Raw genomic sequence first — 19,786 nt, 5'->3', positions numbered from 1 at the left:
ACAAGAGCGTATAGAAAATAAATCTGGATTTTAATCACGCCAAGCTATCAAGATCTGAAGGGTGCTGTTACATCCATATTTGCTTAGAAAAATATAAATGGGTAAAGATCTTCATTTAGGCATGGATGATCTTTAAGGTCCCTTCCAACCCAAACCATTCCATGGTCTATGGGGTGGGAGCACCTGAGAGGTCCAGAGCAAAGTTTAAGGTCACAGATGCTGTTGGAGCGAGTCCAGAGGAGGCCACGGAGATGCTCCGAGGGCTGGAGCCCCTCTGCTCTGGAGACAGGCTGAGAGAGCTGGGGCTGTTCAGCCTGGAGAAGAGAAGGCTCCAGGGAGACCTTCTAGCACCTTCCAGTGCCTGAAGGGGCTACAAGAAAGCGGGAGAGGGGCTTTTGACAAGGGCATGGAGTGACAGGACGAGGGGGAACGGTTTTAAACTGCAAGAGGGGAGATTGAGATGAGATGTGAGGAAGCAATTCTTTGGTGTGAGGGTGGTGAGAGCCTGGCCCAGGTTGGCCAGAGAAGCTGTGGCTGCCCCCTCCCTGGCAGGGTTCAAGGGCAGGTTGGATGGGGCTGGGAGCAACCTGGTGTGGTGGAAGGTGTCCCTGCCCGTGGCAGGGGGTTGGGACTGGATGGGCTTTAAGGTCCCTTCCCACCCAAACCAGTCTGGGATTCTATGCTACAGCCTCACCCAAATTTCAGACGCGACGTCACGTAATCTGTGTTTTCCTGCAGAGCGACGCATCCTGTAGGACACTGTCCCCTGCCAGAGACACGTCCAAATGGTTTAAAGGCTTGTCAGAACGAAGTTGCCAGGGGAGGTTCAGGTTGGACATTAGGAAGCATTTCTTCTCAGCAAGGGGCATTAGCCATTGGAAGGGGCTGCCCAGGGAGGTGGTGGAGTCACCATCTCTGGAGGGGTTTAAGAAAAGCCTGGCCATGGCACTTAGTGCCCTGGTCTAGTTGCCATGGTGGTGTCAGGGCAACGGTTGGACTCGATGAGCCCAGAGGGCTCTTCCAACCTCATTGATTCTGTGATTCTGTGAAGTGAGGGCGGCTTTAGCCTGAGAGCTACACTGAACCCTGTCACTGGGGCTCTTAATGAGCACCCATGGATGATCACAAACAGGGCAGAAAGCTGGGCAACGACGTTAGTCACAGCACGAAAAATGAGCGAGAGCGATACATCGGGGCAGGAGAAAATCACCCAGGCAAATAGGAAGCAGCACACGTCCAGACAAGCAGAGCCCTGAGCGCAGCGGTGCTGCTCGGAGCCGCGACCGTGACACGATAAACGAGCGGGGCTGTAAAGCCCCAACCCGGTGCCCCACAGCAGTGAAGTCAAAAGACAAAGCGGAGGCGAACAGGCAGCAACTGTTCCCTCTCCCTCCTGATTTGAGGCTCGGGCTATCAGCTGAAGTCAGCAGCTGGCAGATTCCCTACAAACAAAGGGTTCTCCAGACACCACGTAATTAAGACGCAGAGCTCTGCTGCCGCGTCCCGGGAGTCAGCGGACAAAGTCGCACAAAGAGAAACAAATCTACTGAGGACCATTAAGTGCCAGGGCATCACCTGGACCTCGGGAAGCCCCAAACCCGCAGCGCCGGTGCCAGGAGGTTGCTCCAGGAGAGCAGAGCTACGTGCCTGCCTTGCTCCTTCCCTCCTGCCCTTCGCGAACGGTCTCATCAGACACGGAGCTGGAAGCTCAGGACCTTCGATTCGACACCTTGTAATTTTTAAGTCCTGACTCCACACTTGTATAACTCCTGTCTGCAGCTAATCCCGACTCAGACCATTCCCAACTATCCTCCTTCGCTCAAATTAAACTTTAAGCTATTGTTTTAAGATCAAGCTGTCAGCTCCTGGGCTTTAGGGACTGTGCTGCCACCCGTGACACCCAGAGGACGACGCGTGGGACCACGCAGGCGCGCTCAGGAGGGCAGGGATCAGATGCCTCGAGGTCCGGGACCTCCCCAGGGAACACAGCACAGAAGGGACAGGCTCAGAGGCAGAGCTTAGGGCAAGCCCCGACTATCAGGGCACAGACCGTGACACGCAAGATGAGGCTCCAAGCAGAGCCGTTCATTCCCAGTAACACCAGTTGTCCGGTGGAAGGAAGCAGCTGTGACTGAGTTCGCACTAAATCAGCTCCTAGACTAAAAAATCTATTTTGAATCCTGGCTCGAGGGCTATCAATCTTTAATCTCCAGCAGGTACAACCTTTGGGGGGATTCACTCTTGGCAAAGAGCAAAATAAGTGGTTCTTGCTTTAGAGGCTGGAAATAGCTCAGGAATATGGAATATTAATGACTGCCCCCACCAAGAGAGACTGTCCCTATTCTGCTGACTAACCAGGGCTGCAAAGCAAACCCAGCCATCAAAGGGGTATCGGCACGGCTTTGGCTTTCTTTTTATTATCCCTCACACGGGAACGCAGCGTTTCATTCCTGCAGACACCCTGGCTGCAAGCAGGGACAGAGCACAGAAGAATCACAGAATCAATGAGCTTGGAGGAGCCCTCTGGGCTCATCGAGTCCAACCATCGCCCTGACACCACCATGGCAACTAGACCAGGGCACTAAGTGCCATGGCCAGGCTTTTCTGGCAATGGCACCCGCAGGCACCGCTGGTTCTCCAAACCCCACGTCACCTCGGGCACGACAGCGAGGAGCGGTGGTGTCAGCACGCTACAAAGAGAAGTGGTTCTCAGCACGCGTAACGTAACACACTCGAGACGCAGAGAAAAGGTCCTGCACGTGGGTCGGGGCAATCCCGAGCACAAACCCAGGCTGGGTGGAGAATGGATGGAGAGCAGCCCTGAGGAGAAGGACTTGGGGGTGATGGGTGACGAGAAGCTCACCATGAGCCGGCACCGTGCGCTGGCAGCTCAAAGCCACCCGTGTGCTGGGCTGCATCCCCAGCAGTGTGGCCAGCAGGGCGAGGGAGGGGATTCTGCCCCTCTGCTCCGCTCTCGTGAGACCCCCCTGCAGTGCTGCGTCCAGCTCTGGGGCCCCAACAGAAGAAGGACACGGAGCTGTTGGAGCGAGTCAGACACACGACCAACGTACGCAAAGAGACGCACATCATCTGTGAGGTTTTCCTGGAGGAGTCTAGGAGAAAGCTATGGAGCCTCTTGGTGCAGAGCAATAGTCTCTATCACTGCCCAGCGAGGATTTAATCTCAATTTTCAAGCAAAACATCTTGAAAGAACTGTGTGACACCCTGCAAACCATACAGGAGAACCTCTGTCCTAGGGAGAGCTGGGGAGAAGAACAGGTCTTACACGGGACATCTTCAGAACTAGTCACAAATCGGAGCAGAGCACTCTCCAGTGAAGCAGCGTTCGTCAACAGCATCCTGGCTTGTACCAGCACTAGTGTGGCCAGTAGGACTAGGGCAGGGATTGTCCCCCTGTGCTCGGCACTGCTGAGGCCACACCTCGAATCCTGGGGGCAGTTTTGGGCCCCTCACGACAAGAAAGACCTTGAGGTGCTGGAGCGAGTCCAGAGAAGGGCAACGGGGCTGGGGAAGGGTCTGGAGCACAAGTGTGATGGGAGCGGCTGAGGGACCTGGGGGGGTTTAGCCTGGAGAAAAGGAGGCTGAGGGGAGACCTTCTCGCTCCCTACAACTGCCTGCAAGGAGGGTGTAGCGAGGGGGGTCGGTCTCTTCTCCCAGGTAACAAGGGACAGGACGAGAGGAACCGGCCTCAAGTTGTGCCAGGGGAGGGTTAGATTGGAGATCAGGGACAATTTCTTCATGGAAAGGGTTGTCAAGCGCTGGCACAGGCTGCCCAGGGCAGTGGTGGAGTCCCCATCCCTGGGGGATTTAAAAGCCGTGTAGATGTGGTGCAGAGGGACATGGGTTAGTGGTGGCCTTGGCAGTGCTGGGGCAACGGGTGGACTTGATGATCTCAAAGCTCCTTACAGTGGCTCTTACACCACAGGAACCTTTTCTAAAGAGCTGATCCAGAACAATCAGTACACAATGACCAAAGCTGTAAGTACAAGGGAGATCCTCTTCAATCCCGAGCACAGGGTTAAGCTGTGCTCATGACCAAAGTATTCAGGGTCCCTGCGGTGACCCAGCGTAAGACAACCATTGAACTTCAGCCACGGCAGCAGTAACACCCACTAGCACATTACCAGCAAAATGTAGATGTAAATCAAACATCAAACCCAATCTGATTTAACACCCCACTATTCCACCTCTTCCCAGTGAAGCAGCAGAATCTCTTTCATTCAGTGCGTTGTTCTGAACCAGTTCAGATGAGCATGGACAGAGGAAAGTGTAGAGACAAAGGCAAGTGTAGGGTCCTGCACCTCAGGAGGAATAACCCCCTGCACCAGTACAGGTTGGGGGCTGATCTACTGGAGAGCAGCTCTGCAGAGAAGGACCTGGGGGTTCTGGGGGACACCAAGTTCCCCACGAGCCAACAATGTGCCCTTGGGGCCAGGAAGGGCAATGGTGTCCTGGGGTGTGTGAGGAAGAGTGTGGGCAGCAGGTCGAGGGAGGTTCTCCTGCCCCTCTACACGGCCCTGGTGAGGCCACACCTGGAGTAACTGTGGGCAGTTCTGGGCCCCCCAGTTCAAGAAAGACCAGGAGCTACTGGGGAGAGTCCAGCGGAGGGTACGGAGATGGTCCGAGGGCTGGAGCATCTCTGCTGTGAGGAGAGGCTGAGGGAGCTGGGGCTGTTCAGCTGGAGAAGAGCAGACTGAGGGGGGATCTTATCAATGCTCACAGATACCTCAGGGGTGGGTGTCAAGGGGATGGGGCCAGACTCTTCTCAGTGGTGCCCAGTGACAGGACAAGGGGCAACAGGCACAAACTGAAACATGGGAAGTTCCACCTGAATATGAGGAGGAACTTCTTGCTGTGAGGGTGGCAGAGCCCTGGCACAGGCTGCCCAGGGACGGGGGGAGTCTCCTTCTCTGGAGATATTCAAACCCGCCTGGACACGACCCTGTGCAATGTGCTCTGGGTGCCCCTGCTTGGGCAGGGGTTGGGCTGGGTGATCTCCAGAGGTGCCTTCCAACCCTTAACCAGTCTGTGAAACTGAATGCAGTTTTTAACCGTTCTCTGCTTTTCTTCTGAAAAAGTAGAGGATCAGGAGAAAACCAGACCAGTTTACTGCTCCTCAAGCGATTACATGAGTGGAAGGATGCTGAACAGCGAAGTGACCTACTCCTCCCAGCTCTGGCCAGCCTCCGCGTACCGTCTGGGGCACAGTCCCAAACCACCATCCCAACAACAGTCACTAGAAGATCCCAAAGAGCTCTTCCTCCAGAATCCTCTGAAAAAGCAAATTAGTGAAGATGAGACATGGAGAAGAGGACAGGGCAAGAGGCAACCAGAGAGACGGTGTGAAGCTGCTGCCACAAGCTGGTGCCTCCATAACTGGCAAGATGCCTACACGTGATGTCCAGCTCTGGGCACAGGACAAAAGAGCCTGCAGTGAAAAGGATAAAATCCCCCTACAGACCCTACACACAAACCTGCTACAAAGCAGCTGACGCTAAAAAACCTGGGTTAAGAGATGCCAGTTGGGTTGAGTTATTTTCCCATCAGTATGTCAGCCTATGGTGGTAATTAATTTCAGATTGAGATCACTGCGCTGAAAAACGAGTACTCCACAGGTCTTTAACCTATGGTTTGGAATGACCAATAAAACCGACTTCAGATGATCTCAAGCAGTGACTAAGCTCATAAAAAGCAGCAGCGCAGATAAAACACACAGATCCCACATCATACTCAGCATTATAAGCCATCAAAGCAATTTTAAGATCAAGCTGATGTTTGACTCTGAGCCAGCCCGGGTCCCCCAGGACCAGGCTGACATGTGGAGGCCGCGGCAGGAGAGTTTTGGCCCCACTCTCTGAACAGCTGGAGCCCGCGCAACCTTTGCACAGGAAGGCCATAAAACAACACGTTACAATTGTCCAATTTAGAGGTCATAAAAGCGTGGACCACAGTCTCAGCGCGAGGCTGGAAGAGGCAGAGTTCAGCCAACACAACTCAAGGAGCGAGCGGCGAAATGAAGAATAACGTGCTTGCAACCAGGGACACCCCGAAGCCGCTGCCGACCGCAGAAAGCCAGCCCTTCCTCCAGTAGCACCACAGCCTGGCCTGCAGGTATCCTTTTCCTTTCTGGCTCTTGGGAAAAATGTAGCTCTGTAATTATTCACGTGCAGGCTTCTTTCCATAAAACCAGGCTTCGTGGTAACCGAGTTCCAGGAGCCTCATTTCCCTTCCACTGCAAAAGCTCTCGCCACCTCCTTTTTGAAGTGGCAGATGCTCCAGCTGACCACGTTGACAGCACACCTGCATGAGGGCAAGCCTGAATTTCGTTACTAGCAAAAGCAAAAAGAACAGCAGATTGGGCGGCCTATCACCATCACCTCCATCTCCTTGCTCCAAGCAAGGCTGGGGAGCATTTGCGGTAACAGATGGTCCTTCCTTCATGCGCAACCCAGGACTGGGGGCTCTGGTGCGGCTGAAGCCAGAGGTAATTGTTTCCTTAGATTATTGCAGCACACGAGGAAACGGGACGATGGAAACCTCATTAACAGAATACAGCTGCCAGAGACCACTCCAAGCACCAGCTTCACCCCTTGGTGAAGGGTCTGGAGGGTCTGACCTCCGAGGAGCGGCTGAGGGAGCTGGGGGTGTTTAGCCTGGAGAAGAGGAGGCTCAGAGGTGACCTTAGTGCAGTCTACAACTACCTGAAGGGAGGTTGTAGTGCAGTGGGAGTCGGCCTCTTCTCCCAGGCAACCAGCGACAGGACAAGAGGACACAGCCTCAAGCTTGGCCAGGGGAGGGTCAGGTTGGACATTAGGAAGCATTTCTTCTCAGCAAGGGTCATTAGCCATTGGAAAGGGCTGTCCAGGGAGGTGGTGGAGTCACCATCTCTGGAGGGGTTTAAGAAAAGCCTGGCCATGGCACTTAGTGCCCTGGTCTAGTTGCCATGGTGGTGTCAGGGCAATGGTTGGACTCGAGGAGCCCAGAGGGCTCTGCCAACCTCATTGATTCTGGGATTCTGTTCTCCAACGCCCGCTCCTGAGCTCCTGCAATCCCACCCTGGAGCGTGGGGAGCCTCTGCCACATAAACCCCCCAACCAAGACACTGCTGTGCTTCAAGATTTACTGCAGCTCTACAAGAAACCAGCGCCTTGACAGTGACGTCTCATTTCCAAACCCAAACCAGGAGCACATCATCACTTAACTCCACTCGCTGCGTTCTCACGTGTTTTGAAAAGGAAATTCAGCAACAAAGTGAAATGCAATTTGTTATTTCCAGACGGGTGAAGTGAGAAGCAGAGACCCCCCAAAACTGTTTGATCCAGGATCTCATCACCAGCGCTGTAATTAATCCTAATACCCCTCCTTTCAGGAGGAAACAGCCAGTTAATAACAGGCAGAACACCACGGAGGAGGACGCGGGCTCTTGAAGGGGAGGACGCAGATGCTGTCCAGCTGCCCGACCCTACCCAGCACACAAAGAAAAAAGGCTCTTTCGCTGCAGACAGACATCCATGGCTGCTCAGCTGCACGGGGATGAGGCCCCTGAGGACAAGATGCTCCTTTCTCTAGTCCCGATTCCAGCAGGCAGACCTGGTTCGCGAGAGAATATAGATCACTACTGCCTCCAGAAGACTCTTTTGATGAAGAGCTTTGGTTGCAGACAGCACAGGCGCAGTCACATTTGTTTGCTGACAGCTGAGTGTCCCTTTTTTTTTTTGCCCACGAGAAGCAGAGGACGCATCCAACCTGCTCAGAGTGGCAGAAGGAAGGCTCCGCACGCTGACTAAGCCACCCAGAGGTGCCGAAAGCTGACTGCCTGGCACGCGTTCCTAGGGTGCCATAAGGTTTGGGGCAGGATGATACATGGGCTGCCCCTTTGCCAGCTGCCTCTGTCCCGTTACCACAGTCTGCATCTTCCTAATCACCTTCCTTCCTGCTCCCCAGCAGCTCTGGGCAGGAGCAGGGGGCAGAAGGAGGAGGACACTTCTTGGAAGCAGGTTTTCACTGGAGGGGAAAATCATATATAGACATGAGGAAGCATTTCTTCTCAGCAAGGGGCATTAGCCATTGGAAGGGGCTGCCCAGGGAGGTGGTGGAGTCACCATCTCTGGAGGGGTTGAAGAAAAGCCTGGACATGGCACTTAGTGCCCTGGTCTAGTTGCCGTGGTGGTGTCAGGGCAATGGTTGGACTCGATGAGCCCAGAGGGCTCTTCCAACCTCATTGATTCTGTGATATTTGTGGAAAAAGCCTTGGATTTATTGTATGGCACCCACTCCACGTGAAATTTGCCCTGAACAACTGAAATGCAGGCATCCACTTCAGGATGGAGGTTGTAGCGAGGGGGGGGTCAGTCTCTTCTCCCAGGTAACAAGCGACAGGACAAGAGGAACCGGCCTCAAGTTGCCCCAGGGGAGGGTTAGATTGGAGATCAGGGACAATTTCTTCATGGAAAGGGTTGTCAAGTGCTGGAACAGGCTGCCCAGGGCAGTGGTGGAGTCCCCATCCCTGGAGGGATTTAAAAGCCGTGTAGATGTGGTGCTGAGGGACATGGGTTAGTGGTGGCCTTGGCAGTGCCGGGTTAGTGGTTGGACTCGATGACCTTAAAGCTCCTTTCCAACCAAAACGATTCTGTGATTCTATGATTCTCCAACCAACGCCGTGGGCCCCAGGCTACAGTATCTCAGGTTTTAGGTGGCAGGCGGGCAGCTGGACTGCAGCACAGAATCCCAGAATGAATGAGGTTGGAAGAGCCCTCTGGGATCATCGAGTCCAACCATTGCCCTGACACCACCACGGCAACTAGACCAGGGCACTAAGTGCCATGGCCAGGCTTTTCTTAAACTCCTCCAGAGATGGTGACTCCACCACCTCCCTGGACAGCCCCTTCCAATGGCTAATGACCCTTGCTGAGAAGAAATGCTTCCTAATGTCCAACCTGAACCTCCCCTGGCCAAGCTTGAGGCTGTGTCCTCTTGTCCTGTCGCTGGTTGCCTGGGAGAAGAGGCCGACTCCCACCGCGCTACAACCTCCCTTCAGGTAGTTGGAGACTGCACTAAGGTCACCTCTGAGCCTCCTCTTCTGATTCTGACTGTGCCTCTCAGCTCAGCACGTCTCCAGGTACGGCCCTTTAACCTCCTGTTCCTCCTAAGTGCAGCATCTCCAGCACTATTCCTCCAGCTCAGCCTCCACGTGAGGCTTCCCATCCTGTGCTACAAACATCTGAGCAGGTTCACTGCCCACACATTAATTAAGCCAACGGGGTCTCTGAAGCACCTCGGATCACTACTGGGTGCTATTCAGAGGTCAAGGTCAAGTTTGTCTGCAAACTGACTTGTGTCTAGAAAACAAGAAGTTAAAACTTGGTTCCAACGTAAAGGGTCAAACAGTAACCTGCAGTGCAAGGTCAAAACGCAGCACAGAAATTCCTGTTGCAGCTTAGGAGACCACGTCCCCTCCTGCCCCAAATCACCTCGCACCGCTGGGCCAGGCTGCAGGAACAGGACACAAGGTATTACGGACTCATAAAGCATGGTGTAAACCACAGAAAATACCTGGGCAGCGATTTCACAGAAGATCATCTTACAAATTTTACATCTTTGCTATCCAGAGTGGGCCTCATTTTTTCCACGCCGGGACAGACGTGCGGAACAGATCCGCAGAACAAACCAGTTGCGGTCTCAGAGCTATTGAGGAAAGGTGAAGAGAGAAACAGGGCTGCAAAGTTCTGCCTAATTCTAAGGCTAGGACTAAAAGCCGTGTGGTTACTCATCTCCCAGACGACTTGAAGCAGCTTTTAAGCAGAGCACCTCACTCCCCAAAGGTGGGAGGGCTCCTGTTAATGAGGCTTTTCGGAGCCCGGTGACTAAACTTGGATATCACCTAGTTGGCTTCGTTATGTCCTAGCTCAGCTTTTCTCTCACCTAACACTGATGGATTCAATCTTTTCAACAAATGTTCTAATGCAAACTCAATCCCCTTAGGCCAGTGTCAAACGATAATATATATGTTGCTTTTGGAACCCTGAAACCATAAAGCAAGCTACACGGGTCAAAATTATTTGGTATGATTTACTGGGGGGTTTGCATACGGTAAACTAATTCTGGTGAAGAGGAATTACACTGCGAAAGGCCAACTTCTTGTGTCTGTTTAGATTTATTTTTGTCAAGAGAAATTTTAACTTTCAAACTCTGTTAGCAACTGGGGCCTTGTAAAAGCGGCGGGGCCTTGGAAACAGAGTCTGGGCAGGAGGAAGTGCTCTCAGCGTCCCACGGCAGAGCTTCACGCGCTGAGCCAGGGCGAACACGATCCCCCAAGGAGACGCGGTGCAAACCGATAAAAACAGGTGCAGACACCACGGCTAGCTCGCTGCTTTCAACAATCTGTTTAAAATTAAACTTACGGATACGCTCGGGCTCCCGGCGGACTCGAGCAGAGACGATGAATCACGGGGAAGCGACAGCCTCCCCGTCTCACCTTCCTGCCCCGCGCTCTGCACAAGGGCAGTAGCGCTCGGGAAGGCTGCAGGAGGGGAGCGCCGAGCACGGCCGCTGCCAGGAGAGGCAGGCAGAGCTCTCCTTCCTCCCTACAAAAGAACTCGTCAGGACAAATATTTCTAAATCAAGAGACGTCGTCTCCATTTAGAGCGCTGGTCTGGTTTCTCCACCCTCCTTACGCAGCCAGCGCTTCAAGAGAGATGTTGAGGTGTTGGAGCGAGTGCAGAGGAGGGCGACCAAGCTGGGGAAGGGTCTGGAGGGTCTGACCTGCGAGGAACGGCTGAGGGAGCTGGGGGTGTTTAGCCTGGAGAAGAGGAGGCTCAGAGGTGACCTTAGTGCAGTCTACAACTACCTGAAGGGAGGTTGGAGCGCAGTGGGAGTCGGCCTCTTCTCCCGGGCAACCAGCGACAGGACAAGAGGACACAGCCTCAAGCTTCACCAGGGGAGGGTCAGGTTGGACATGAGGAAGCATTTCTTCTCAGCAAGGGTCATTAGGCATTGGAAGGGGCTGCCCAGGGAGGTGGTGGAGTCACCATCTCTGGAGGGTTTAAGAAAAGCCTGGCCATGGCACTTAGTGCCCTGGTCTAGTTGCCATGGTGGTGTCAGGGCAATGGTTGGACTCGATGAGCCCAGAGGGCTCTTCCAACCTCATTGATTCTGGGATTCTGTGAAAGTCACTGATACACCTGGAGCTGGGAAATAACGTTATATTCAGTTAAATGTTGCTCAGTACCTGGCAGCGGCACGACAAGAGCCAACTTTAATTGCAATTGTCAGTTGAAAATCTAACAGTTCCAAGTTAAAAAGCCCAGAAGAGAACATTTGGCTTCGATGAGTCACTGCTTCAGAAGCTAAGAAAGCAGAACGGGAGCCAAAAGAAACTGCAGAAATTCTAGGTCAGTAACCTGCTCAAAATTTAGCGTAATTAATAACCACTCTTTGCTTGAGGACACCTCTGGAAAGCAACGGCCTCCCAGCCGACGGGATGGAGCTCAAGCGGATGCCGTTCCCCGCTGCTGGAGCGGGGGTTCCTCTCCTTTCTCCCATAGTGGTTTCTGATGACTTTCCAATTTCAAAATACTAAAAGAGAAAAGCAATCAGAAATAGAAAAGATGCTGACAGTAACGCTTGTAACACAACACTTCTCATGGGAGAAAAAGCTGTTGGCAAACCAAGCACCTAAGTTATGTAGTACCCTTTAATATCAAGATGTGTCGGGTCTTACACTTGGGCCACACCAACCCCGTGCAGCGCTACAGGCTGGGGGAAGAGTGGTTAGAAAGAGCCCTGGGGGTGCTGATGGACAGGCGGCTGAAAGTGAGCCAGCAGTGTGCCCAGGTGGCCAAGAAGGCCAATGGCATCCTGGCCTCTCTTAGGAATAGTGTGGCCAGCCGGGCTGGGGAAGGGATCGTCCCTCTGTACTGGGCACTGGTGAGGCCGCACCTTGAATCCTGTGTCCAGTTCTGGGCCCCGCACTTCAAGAGAGATGTTGAGGTGTTGGAGTGAGTGCAGAGGAGGGCGACCAAGCTGGTGAAGGGTCTGGAGGGTCTGACCTCCGAGGAACGGCTGAGGGAGCTGGGGGTGTTTAGCCTGGAGAAGAGGAGGCTCAGAGGTGACCTTAGTGCAGTCTACAACTACCTGAAGGGAGGTTGTAGCGCAGTGGGAGTTGGCCTCTTCTCCCGGGCAACCAGCGCTAGGACAAGAGGACACAGCCTCAAGCTTCGCCAGGGGAGGGTCAGGTTGGACATGAGGAAGCATTTCTTCTCAGCAAGGGTCATTAGCCATTGGAAGGGGCTGCCCAGGGAGGTGGTGGAGTCACCATCTCTGGAGGGGTGAAGAAAAGCCTGGACATGGCACTTAGTGCCCTGGTCTAGTTGCCATGGTGGTGTCAGGGCAATGGTTGGACTCAATGAGCCCAGAGGGCTCTTCCAACCTGGTTGATTCTGTGACTTTCTACAGCCAACCTGTCAACAACCATTCCAGCAAAGCCTCAGCACCAATATGAAGCTGCTGATGGTGCTGCAGAGTAAAAAGCAATACCTTGCAAGGCACTTCCCAAATATCAGCACAAAGAAGTTAAAGAAGATGTTAAGTAACCGCTGCTTAAACTGGGCAGGAATTTTGTTGACCCCAGAGGGAAAGAGAGCAAGAGTCGTACAACAACGTGCAGCCAAAGCCTTGGTGCCCCAGCTCCGACAAGGCCTGCAGCATTATCTGGTCACCTTTGGTCCTCGCTTTTGGGAAAAATCAAGCGTTCAAACTGCTCTCACCTCACCTCGAGATGTCCATGCGATGTCAGGCTGCAGGACCGCCAGGCTGCACGGTGACAGTCCCAAAGAATCACTTCTACACTGGACTTGCATGAGATGCAATGAGTTAGAGACTATGAAAATGAAAGGGATGTGTTGGAAGAAGGTGTATGAAGTAGAGTACAAAGCTGCAACCAAAATTCAAGGCCTCACTGTGACTTATTTAATCTACACAGAACTGCCTGAAGGAGTTGTCTTCATACGCTCCAATAAATTTCACTTCATGATAAACAGGGGAAAAAAAAAAAATCAGCAAAAGAAGTAATTTTCAGCTGGTTAATTATCCGAAAAAGCAGCAGAGAAGCATAACCAAGCACAGTGACGCACTTCAAACCTTGACAAGTCCAGACGAAGCCATGGAGATGCTCCGAGGGCTGGAGCCCCTCTGCTCTGGAGACAGGCTGAGAGAGTTGGGGCTGTTCAGCCTGGAGAAGAGAAGGCTCCGCAGAGACCTTCTAGCACCTTCCAGTGCCTGAAGGGGCTACAGGAAAGCGGGAGAGGGGCTTTTTACAAGGGCCTGGAGTGACAGGACGAGGGGGAACGGTTTTAAACTGCAAGAGGGGAGATTGAGATGAGATGTGAGGAAGCAATTCTTTGGTGTGAGGGTGGTGAGAGCCTGGCCCAGGTTGCCCAGAGAAGCTGTGGCTGCCCCCTCCCTGGCAGGGTTCAAGGGCAGGTTGGATGGGGCTGGGAGCAACGTGGTCTGGTGGAAGGTGTCCCTGCCCATGGCAGGGGGTTGGGACTGGATGGGCTTTAAGGTCCCTTCCAACCCAAACCAGTCTGGGATTCTATGACTCCAGATCCCCATTCAGCTAGCAGGAGCAGCCAAAAGCTCTGCTGCAGCGCCCGTGCCAGAACGAAAGGTGACTCCTCCTTCCTTTAGCAAGAGGCAAGGGAGCCTCAGGCTTAGTGTTCCCCACAATGAGAAGATTTGCTCTTTTTGCCCATCTTTCTCCATGAGGTAACTAGAAGGACAAAGAAATCGTGATGCAATGCGACCCTCAACTCCAAAAGCCAGAAAGGCAGGAGGCCTCAAAGAGCATTAAAATCTTTCCTAAAGCCTATGGCCATTTCAGACACTTGTTTCACCTGTAGCTTGCTTGCCTGATCTGTTTTTTTTTAAATAAAAAGTCTCCAGAGGCCCATAAAATATCTGGAAGAAGACAAGGGTTTCAGTCCACAAATACCTGAAGGGAGGTTGCAGGGAAGTGGGAGTCGGCCTCTTCTCCCTGGCAACCAGCGACAGGACAAGAGGACACAGCCTCAAGCTTGGCCAGGGGAGGGTCAGGTTGGACATGAGGAAGCATTTCTTCTCAGCAAGGGTCATTAGCCATTGGAAGGGGCTGCCCAGGGAGGTGGTGGAGTCACCGTCTCTGGAGGGGTTTAAGAAAAGCCTGGCCATGGCACTTAGTGCCCTGGTCTAGTTGCCATGGTGGTGTCAGGGCAATGGTTGGACTCGATGAGCCCAGAGGGCTCTTCCAACCTCACTGATTCTGTGAAGGGACTTCTGTTTTCCAGGAGAAGCAAAAAAACTCACCCTAAAAACCAACAAAAAACCCAAAATATGTCAAACTAAGAGTACAGAAGTGCAGATGAACCAAACCTAAACAGGTGAGATTCCAGGGGAGCGACGTCCTCGCTCACAAACCCTCAGCCCCTCGGGAGCACTATCCAGTTCTGCTGAAGGAGCTGCTGACAAGGAAGAATAAATATTTTCATACCCAAAGCTCACTTTAGCTACCTTCCATCATTTGCTGCCAGCGCTAGAGACTGACAGCAAATTATCCAGACACGCATTACGACATGACAGCGGAGACGGGTTTGATCGTATTCCTCAGTCCTTCAGGCAGACTTTTTGAGCTGAGTCAATACGAGAAGGTCTGTTCACAGCTGTGCAATGAAAAGACATTTACTACGAGCATTATATTGGATGTGCCAAAGATGATATCCAATTCAAACCAGTAAAACCCCCCAGAACAGCTTTCCCTCTACTAGCTTCAACCCATCTGCGTTTCCAATCTCCTCCACAGATCTCACTTCGACAGAAGACAAGCCGTGACCATAAACCTTTTTTTTATGCCAACAAAGCAGCTTAATATAAATTACACCTGGTGTGTTTAGCTAAAGCAGAGCCCCTTCCCCCAGTCAAAATACACCTTTAGAGAGGGAAAAAAAATAATTAAGAATCACACAGAATCCCAGAATCAATGAGGTTGGAAGAGCCCTCTGGGCTCATCAAGTCCAACCATTGCCCTGACACCACCCTGGCAACTAGACCAGGGCACTAAGTGCCATGGCCAGGCTTTTCTTAAACCCCTCCAGAGATGGGGACTCCACCACCTCCCTGGGCAGCCCCTTCCAATGGCTAATGACCCTTGCTGAGAAGAAATGCTTCCTCATATCCAACCTGACCCTCCCCTGGCCAAGCTTGAGGCTGTGTCCTCTTGTCCTATCGCTGGTTGCCTGGGAGAAGAGGCCGACTCCCACTCCACTACAACCTCCCTTCAGGTAGTTGTAGACTGCACTAAGGTCACCTCGGAGCCTCCTCTTCTCCAGGCTAAACACCCCCAGCTCCCTCAGCCGTTCCTCGGAGGTCAGACCCTCCAGACCCTTCCCCAGCTTGGTCGCCCTCCTCTGCACTCGCTCCAACACCTCAACATCTCTCTTGAAGTGCGGGGCCCAGAACTGGACACAGGATTCAAGGTGCGGCCTCACCAGTGCCCAGTACAGAGGGACGATCCCTTCCCTAGACCGGCTGGCTACACTATTCCTGATAGAGGCCAGGATGCCATTGGCCTTCTTGGCCACCTGGGCACACTGCTGGCTCATGTTTAGCCATCTTCAGCCTCGAGATGAAGACCTGCTAAGAGGCGGTTGCACAACTCTCACAGTTCCCACAAAGCATTTAATTTTGATTGCCTTCCAGGAGCCTACTGACCTGATGAGCTTTTGAAAAAGTGCAAACCACAGTTTTTATTAATTGGTCAGTAACTGTCTCCCTGAAAAGAGGGGGGGAACCTTTGCTGCTTTGAGAGGGTGTCAGTTCTCTGCTGTTAGTAGAGCTCGAAGTACTGCTGTAGGCACTCCACCTAGTGGTTTACAGACCATTTATAATTAATAATGCTAATGTTTGCTTTAGCGAGAGCCAATGGAGCAGCCAGAACGCAGCCTAGAGACCTACAATGCATTTGCGACTGCTCTCATCCTTAATATCAAGCACAAACCCAAGCACAAACCCAGGCTGGGCGGAGAATGGATGGAGAGCAGCCCTGAGGAGGACTTGGGGGTGATGGGTGACAAGAAGCTCACCATGAGCCAGCAATGTGCGCCGGCAGCCCAGAAAGCCACCCGTGTCCTGGGCTGCATCCCCAGCAGCGTGGCCAGCAGGGCGAGGGAGGGGATTCTGCCCCTCTGCTCCGCTCTCGGGAGACCCCCCCTGCAGTGCTGCGTCCAGCTCTGGGGCCCAACAGAAGGACACGGAGCTGTTGGAGCGAGTCCAGAGGAGGCCACGGAGATGCTCCGAGGGCTGGAGCCCCTCTGCTCTGGAGACAGGCTGAGAGAGCTGGGGCTGTTCAGCCTGGAGAAGAGAAGGCTCCAGGGAGACCTTCTAGCACCTTCCAGTGCCTGAAGGGGCTCCAGGAAAGCGGGAGAGGGGCTTTTGACAAGGGGCTAGAGTGACAGGACAAGGGGGAATGGTTTTAAACTGAGAGAGGGGAGATTGAGATGAGATGTGAGGAAGCAATTCTTTGGTGTGAGGGTGGTGAGAGCCTGGCCCAGGTTGCCCAGAGAAGCTGTGGCTGCCCCCTCCCTGGCAGTGTTCAAGGCCAGGTTGGATGGGGCTTGGAGCAACCTGGTGTGGTGGAAGGTGTCCCTGCCCGTGGCAGGGGGTTGGGACTGGATGGGCTTTAAGGTCCCTTCCCACCCAAACCATTCTATGATTCTATGAATACAGGGGTACGAGCCTCGACACTTAATCTCAAAACATGCCCCAGGACTGCAAAAGCCATGGAAATTTAGATGGGCACCATGTGGTGGGACCACAAGACTGGCACCTGGGTTTAAAGGTGGCTCTGGATGTTGCTTGTTCTTCCTGCAACAGAAAGAAACGTGCAAAAGCCGAAGCCTCCCACCACACGTGTCACAGCGAGTGGTAAACTCCTTGTTTTAGGCAGCTGATTGCTTTTCCAGAAAAGTGGAAAAAACGGCTCCCAACCCAGGGACACACCAGTTCACCCTGTAGTGGAGTTAACAGCGGGTTCATTGCTGATAAGTCATCTGACATAACTTGTACAACTACTGGAGGACAATTTACTTTCCTTTCTCCCCTCACAAAGGGCCTGAGGAGAAGCACAGCCTAGACCTAAGGCTGGGCGCTCCTACCTGGGGCAAATAGAAGATGAAGAGAGTCATCTAGAATGACCTTGGAGACAAAGCTTGAATCCTGTGTCCAGTTCTGGGCCCTGCACTTCAGGAAAGATGTTGAGGTGTTGGAGCGAGTGCAGAGGAGGGCGACCAAGCTGGTGAAGGGTCTGGAGGGTCTGACCTGCGAGGAATGGCTGAGGGAGCTGGGGGTGTTTAGCCTGGAGAAGAGGAGGCTCCGAGGTGACCTTAGTGCAGTCTACAGCTACCTGAAGGGAGGTTGTAGCGCAGTGGGAGTCGGCCTCTTCTCCCAGGCAACCAGCACTAGGACAAGAGGACACAGCCTCAAGCTTGGCCAGGGGAGGGTCAGGTTGGACATCAGGAAGCATTTCTTCTCAGCAAGGGTCATTAGCCATTGGAAGGGGCTGCCCAGGGAGGTGGTGGAGTCACCATCTCTGGAGGTGGTTAAGAAAAGCCTGGCCATGGCACTTAGTGCCCTGGTCTAGTTGCCATGGTGGTGTCAGGGCAATGGTTGGACTCGATGATCCCAGAGGGCTCTTCCAACCTGATTGATTGATTCTGTGATTGATTCTGTGATTGAAACTGTCCCTTCAAAATCCCCTACCCCGCTTTCCTGCTTAATCCAGCATGAACGGAGGGCTGCTTGCTCCACTCTCCATAAGATCCAGAACCAAATTCCTGAGAAACAATGGCAGTGAGGAAGAAGCCAGGCCTAAACCAAACTCCACTGATGTATGATTCACTCCACTTTGTGGAGAGGGAAACAAAAGAAAAAAAAAAACAGCTTTAAATTAAGATTTATAACGGTGCCTAAGGGAATTGGACACCCACACCCCGATATTCGTTGGCCTCAACAGGCAGCTAAACTTAAAGGCAACTTGAAGAGTCTCAGTGCAAGTCCTACAACTGGCAGATTACACACAGGTTGTGGTATCCCGGAGGGCAGCCAGTTCCTGGTGCACCACTTAAAGATTACGCTTAGGTGACATGAACTACATTCTTCTGTATGACCACCATGGGCAAAAGCCACGTAAGGGTGAGCACCAGTGCCCTGCCCATCTCGAAGGTACAGCAGCATTTATAGTGGGACTCAAGATCATCAACTTTGCCTCCCAACCCAACAGCAACTACTGGGTGAGCAGTATCCAGCGAGAATTTAGCTGGGTGCAAGTAAGAAGTCAAGAGCCTGGAGGAAGAAGACGGTGTTAGAACAGAAGGACAGCAGACGTTATCCCAAATGAATACCCTGGTGCAGCATCAGACAAGACAGAATAGTTGTGCTTTGTGGGAGGAAAGAAAATCACAAGGGGAAAACCCAGCATCACGCATTGACTGAAATTCAGAGTGGAACTCCCGTGGCACGGAAGGCAGCTCCTGAAGTCTTCCCAGCCTTTCCAAGCGATACCTCAAAGCAGAGGTGTGCTCCAGAGCAGCTTTACAATGTGTTTGGGGTCACAGGTCTGCTTGCTGGGACATCAGGTCTTTAATGGGTTTTAATTGTGTTCCAAAGGTCCCTCCACCACCCCCTTCTCACCCTAAGCAGAAAGCCTCTTAAAGCCCAGGCTACACTCCCGAGACAGCTGGAACAGAGCAAGCAAGCAGCAGCCAGCCTTCTCTCAGAGGAGCTCTTAAAAATAACATGATCAGGAAAGAAATCACTGAGCAAACTCCCCTGCATTTTCTGCCACCCCCTCCCCACATACATACTGCTTCATGGCTATCAGCTTGGAGTCCATGCTCTCCTGCTTTCCTTTCATCACCTGGATGTCAGTCAGCAACTTGGTTACATTGTCTTGCCGCACCTTTATATCCTCATTCTTTATACTGGATACCTGGAGACAGAAAGGAAGATGTCAGTGATGTTTCCTTCCTACAAAATGGTTATTTAAGCTTCAAAGTTGATGCTGCAAATAATCCATCCCCCCTCTCTAGACCAGCTGCTGCATTCACACCTGAGTGTGTCGTGTCGAGGGACCAAAGCCAGTCATCTACAAAGCAAGGGTCGGTTCTGGGACCAGTTCTATTCAATATATTCATTAATGACTCGGATGAGGGATTAGAGTGCACTGTCAACAAGTTCGCTGATGACACAAAACTGGGAGGAGTGGCTGATGTGCCAGAAGGCTGCGCAGCCATTCAGAGAGACCTGGACAGGCTGGAGAGTTGGGCGGGGAGAAATTTAATGAAATATAACAAGGGCAAGTGTAGAGTCCTGCAGCTGGGCAAGAACAACCCCATGGACCAGTACAAGTTGGGGACAGAGCTGTTGGAGAGCAGCGTAGGGGAAAGGGACCTGGGGGTCCTAGTGGACAACAGGATGACCATGAGCCAGCAGTGTGCCCTTGTGGCCAAGAAGGCCAATGGCATCCTGGGGTGTATTAGAAGGGGTGGGGTCAGCAGGTCAAGAGAGGTTCTCCTCCCCCTCTACTCTGCCCTGGTGAGGCCACATCTGGAGTATTGTGTCCAGTTCTGGGCCCCTCAGTTCAAGAAGGACAGGGAACTGCTAGAGAGAGTCCAGCGCAGAGCCACGAAGATGATGAAGGGGGTGGAACATCTCCCTGATGAGGAGAGGCTGAGGGAGC

At 52.8% G+C, this 19,786-nt stretch overlaps 1 protein-coding gene across 2 annotated transcripts in view; it reads right to left on the bottom strand.

Annotated features, from left to right (window-relative positions):
• HSF1 (heat shock transcription factor 1) overlaps positions 1-19,786 on the bottom strand; it is a 73,072-nt gene that overhangs the window by 31,040 nt on the left and 22,246 nt on the right. For both annotated transcript variants that reach the window (XM_068395739.1, XM_068395740.1), the window contains exon 4: positions 18,912-19,036. In XM_068395739.1, coding sequence (XP_068251840.1) covers positions 18,912-19,036 — 125 coding nt within the window. The remainder of the gene's footprint in view (positions 1-18,911; positions 19,037-19,786) is intronic.

Source organism: Nyctibius grandis, chromosome 3 (assembly GCF_013368605.1).
Source record: "Nyctibius grandis isolate bNycGra1 chromosome 3, bNycGra1.pri, whole genome shotgun sequence".
NCBI classification, from domain to species: domain Eukaryota; kingdom Metazoa; phylum Chordata; class Aves; order Nyctibiiformes; family Nyctibiidae; genus Nyctibius; species Nyctibius grandis.
The sequence above is the reverse complement of the archived record's forward strand: the minus strand, read 5'-3'. Positions and strand labels throughout refer to the sequence as shown.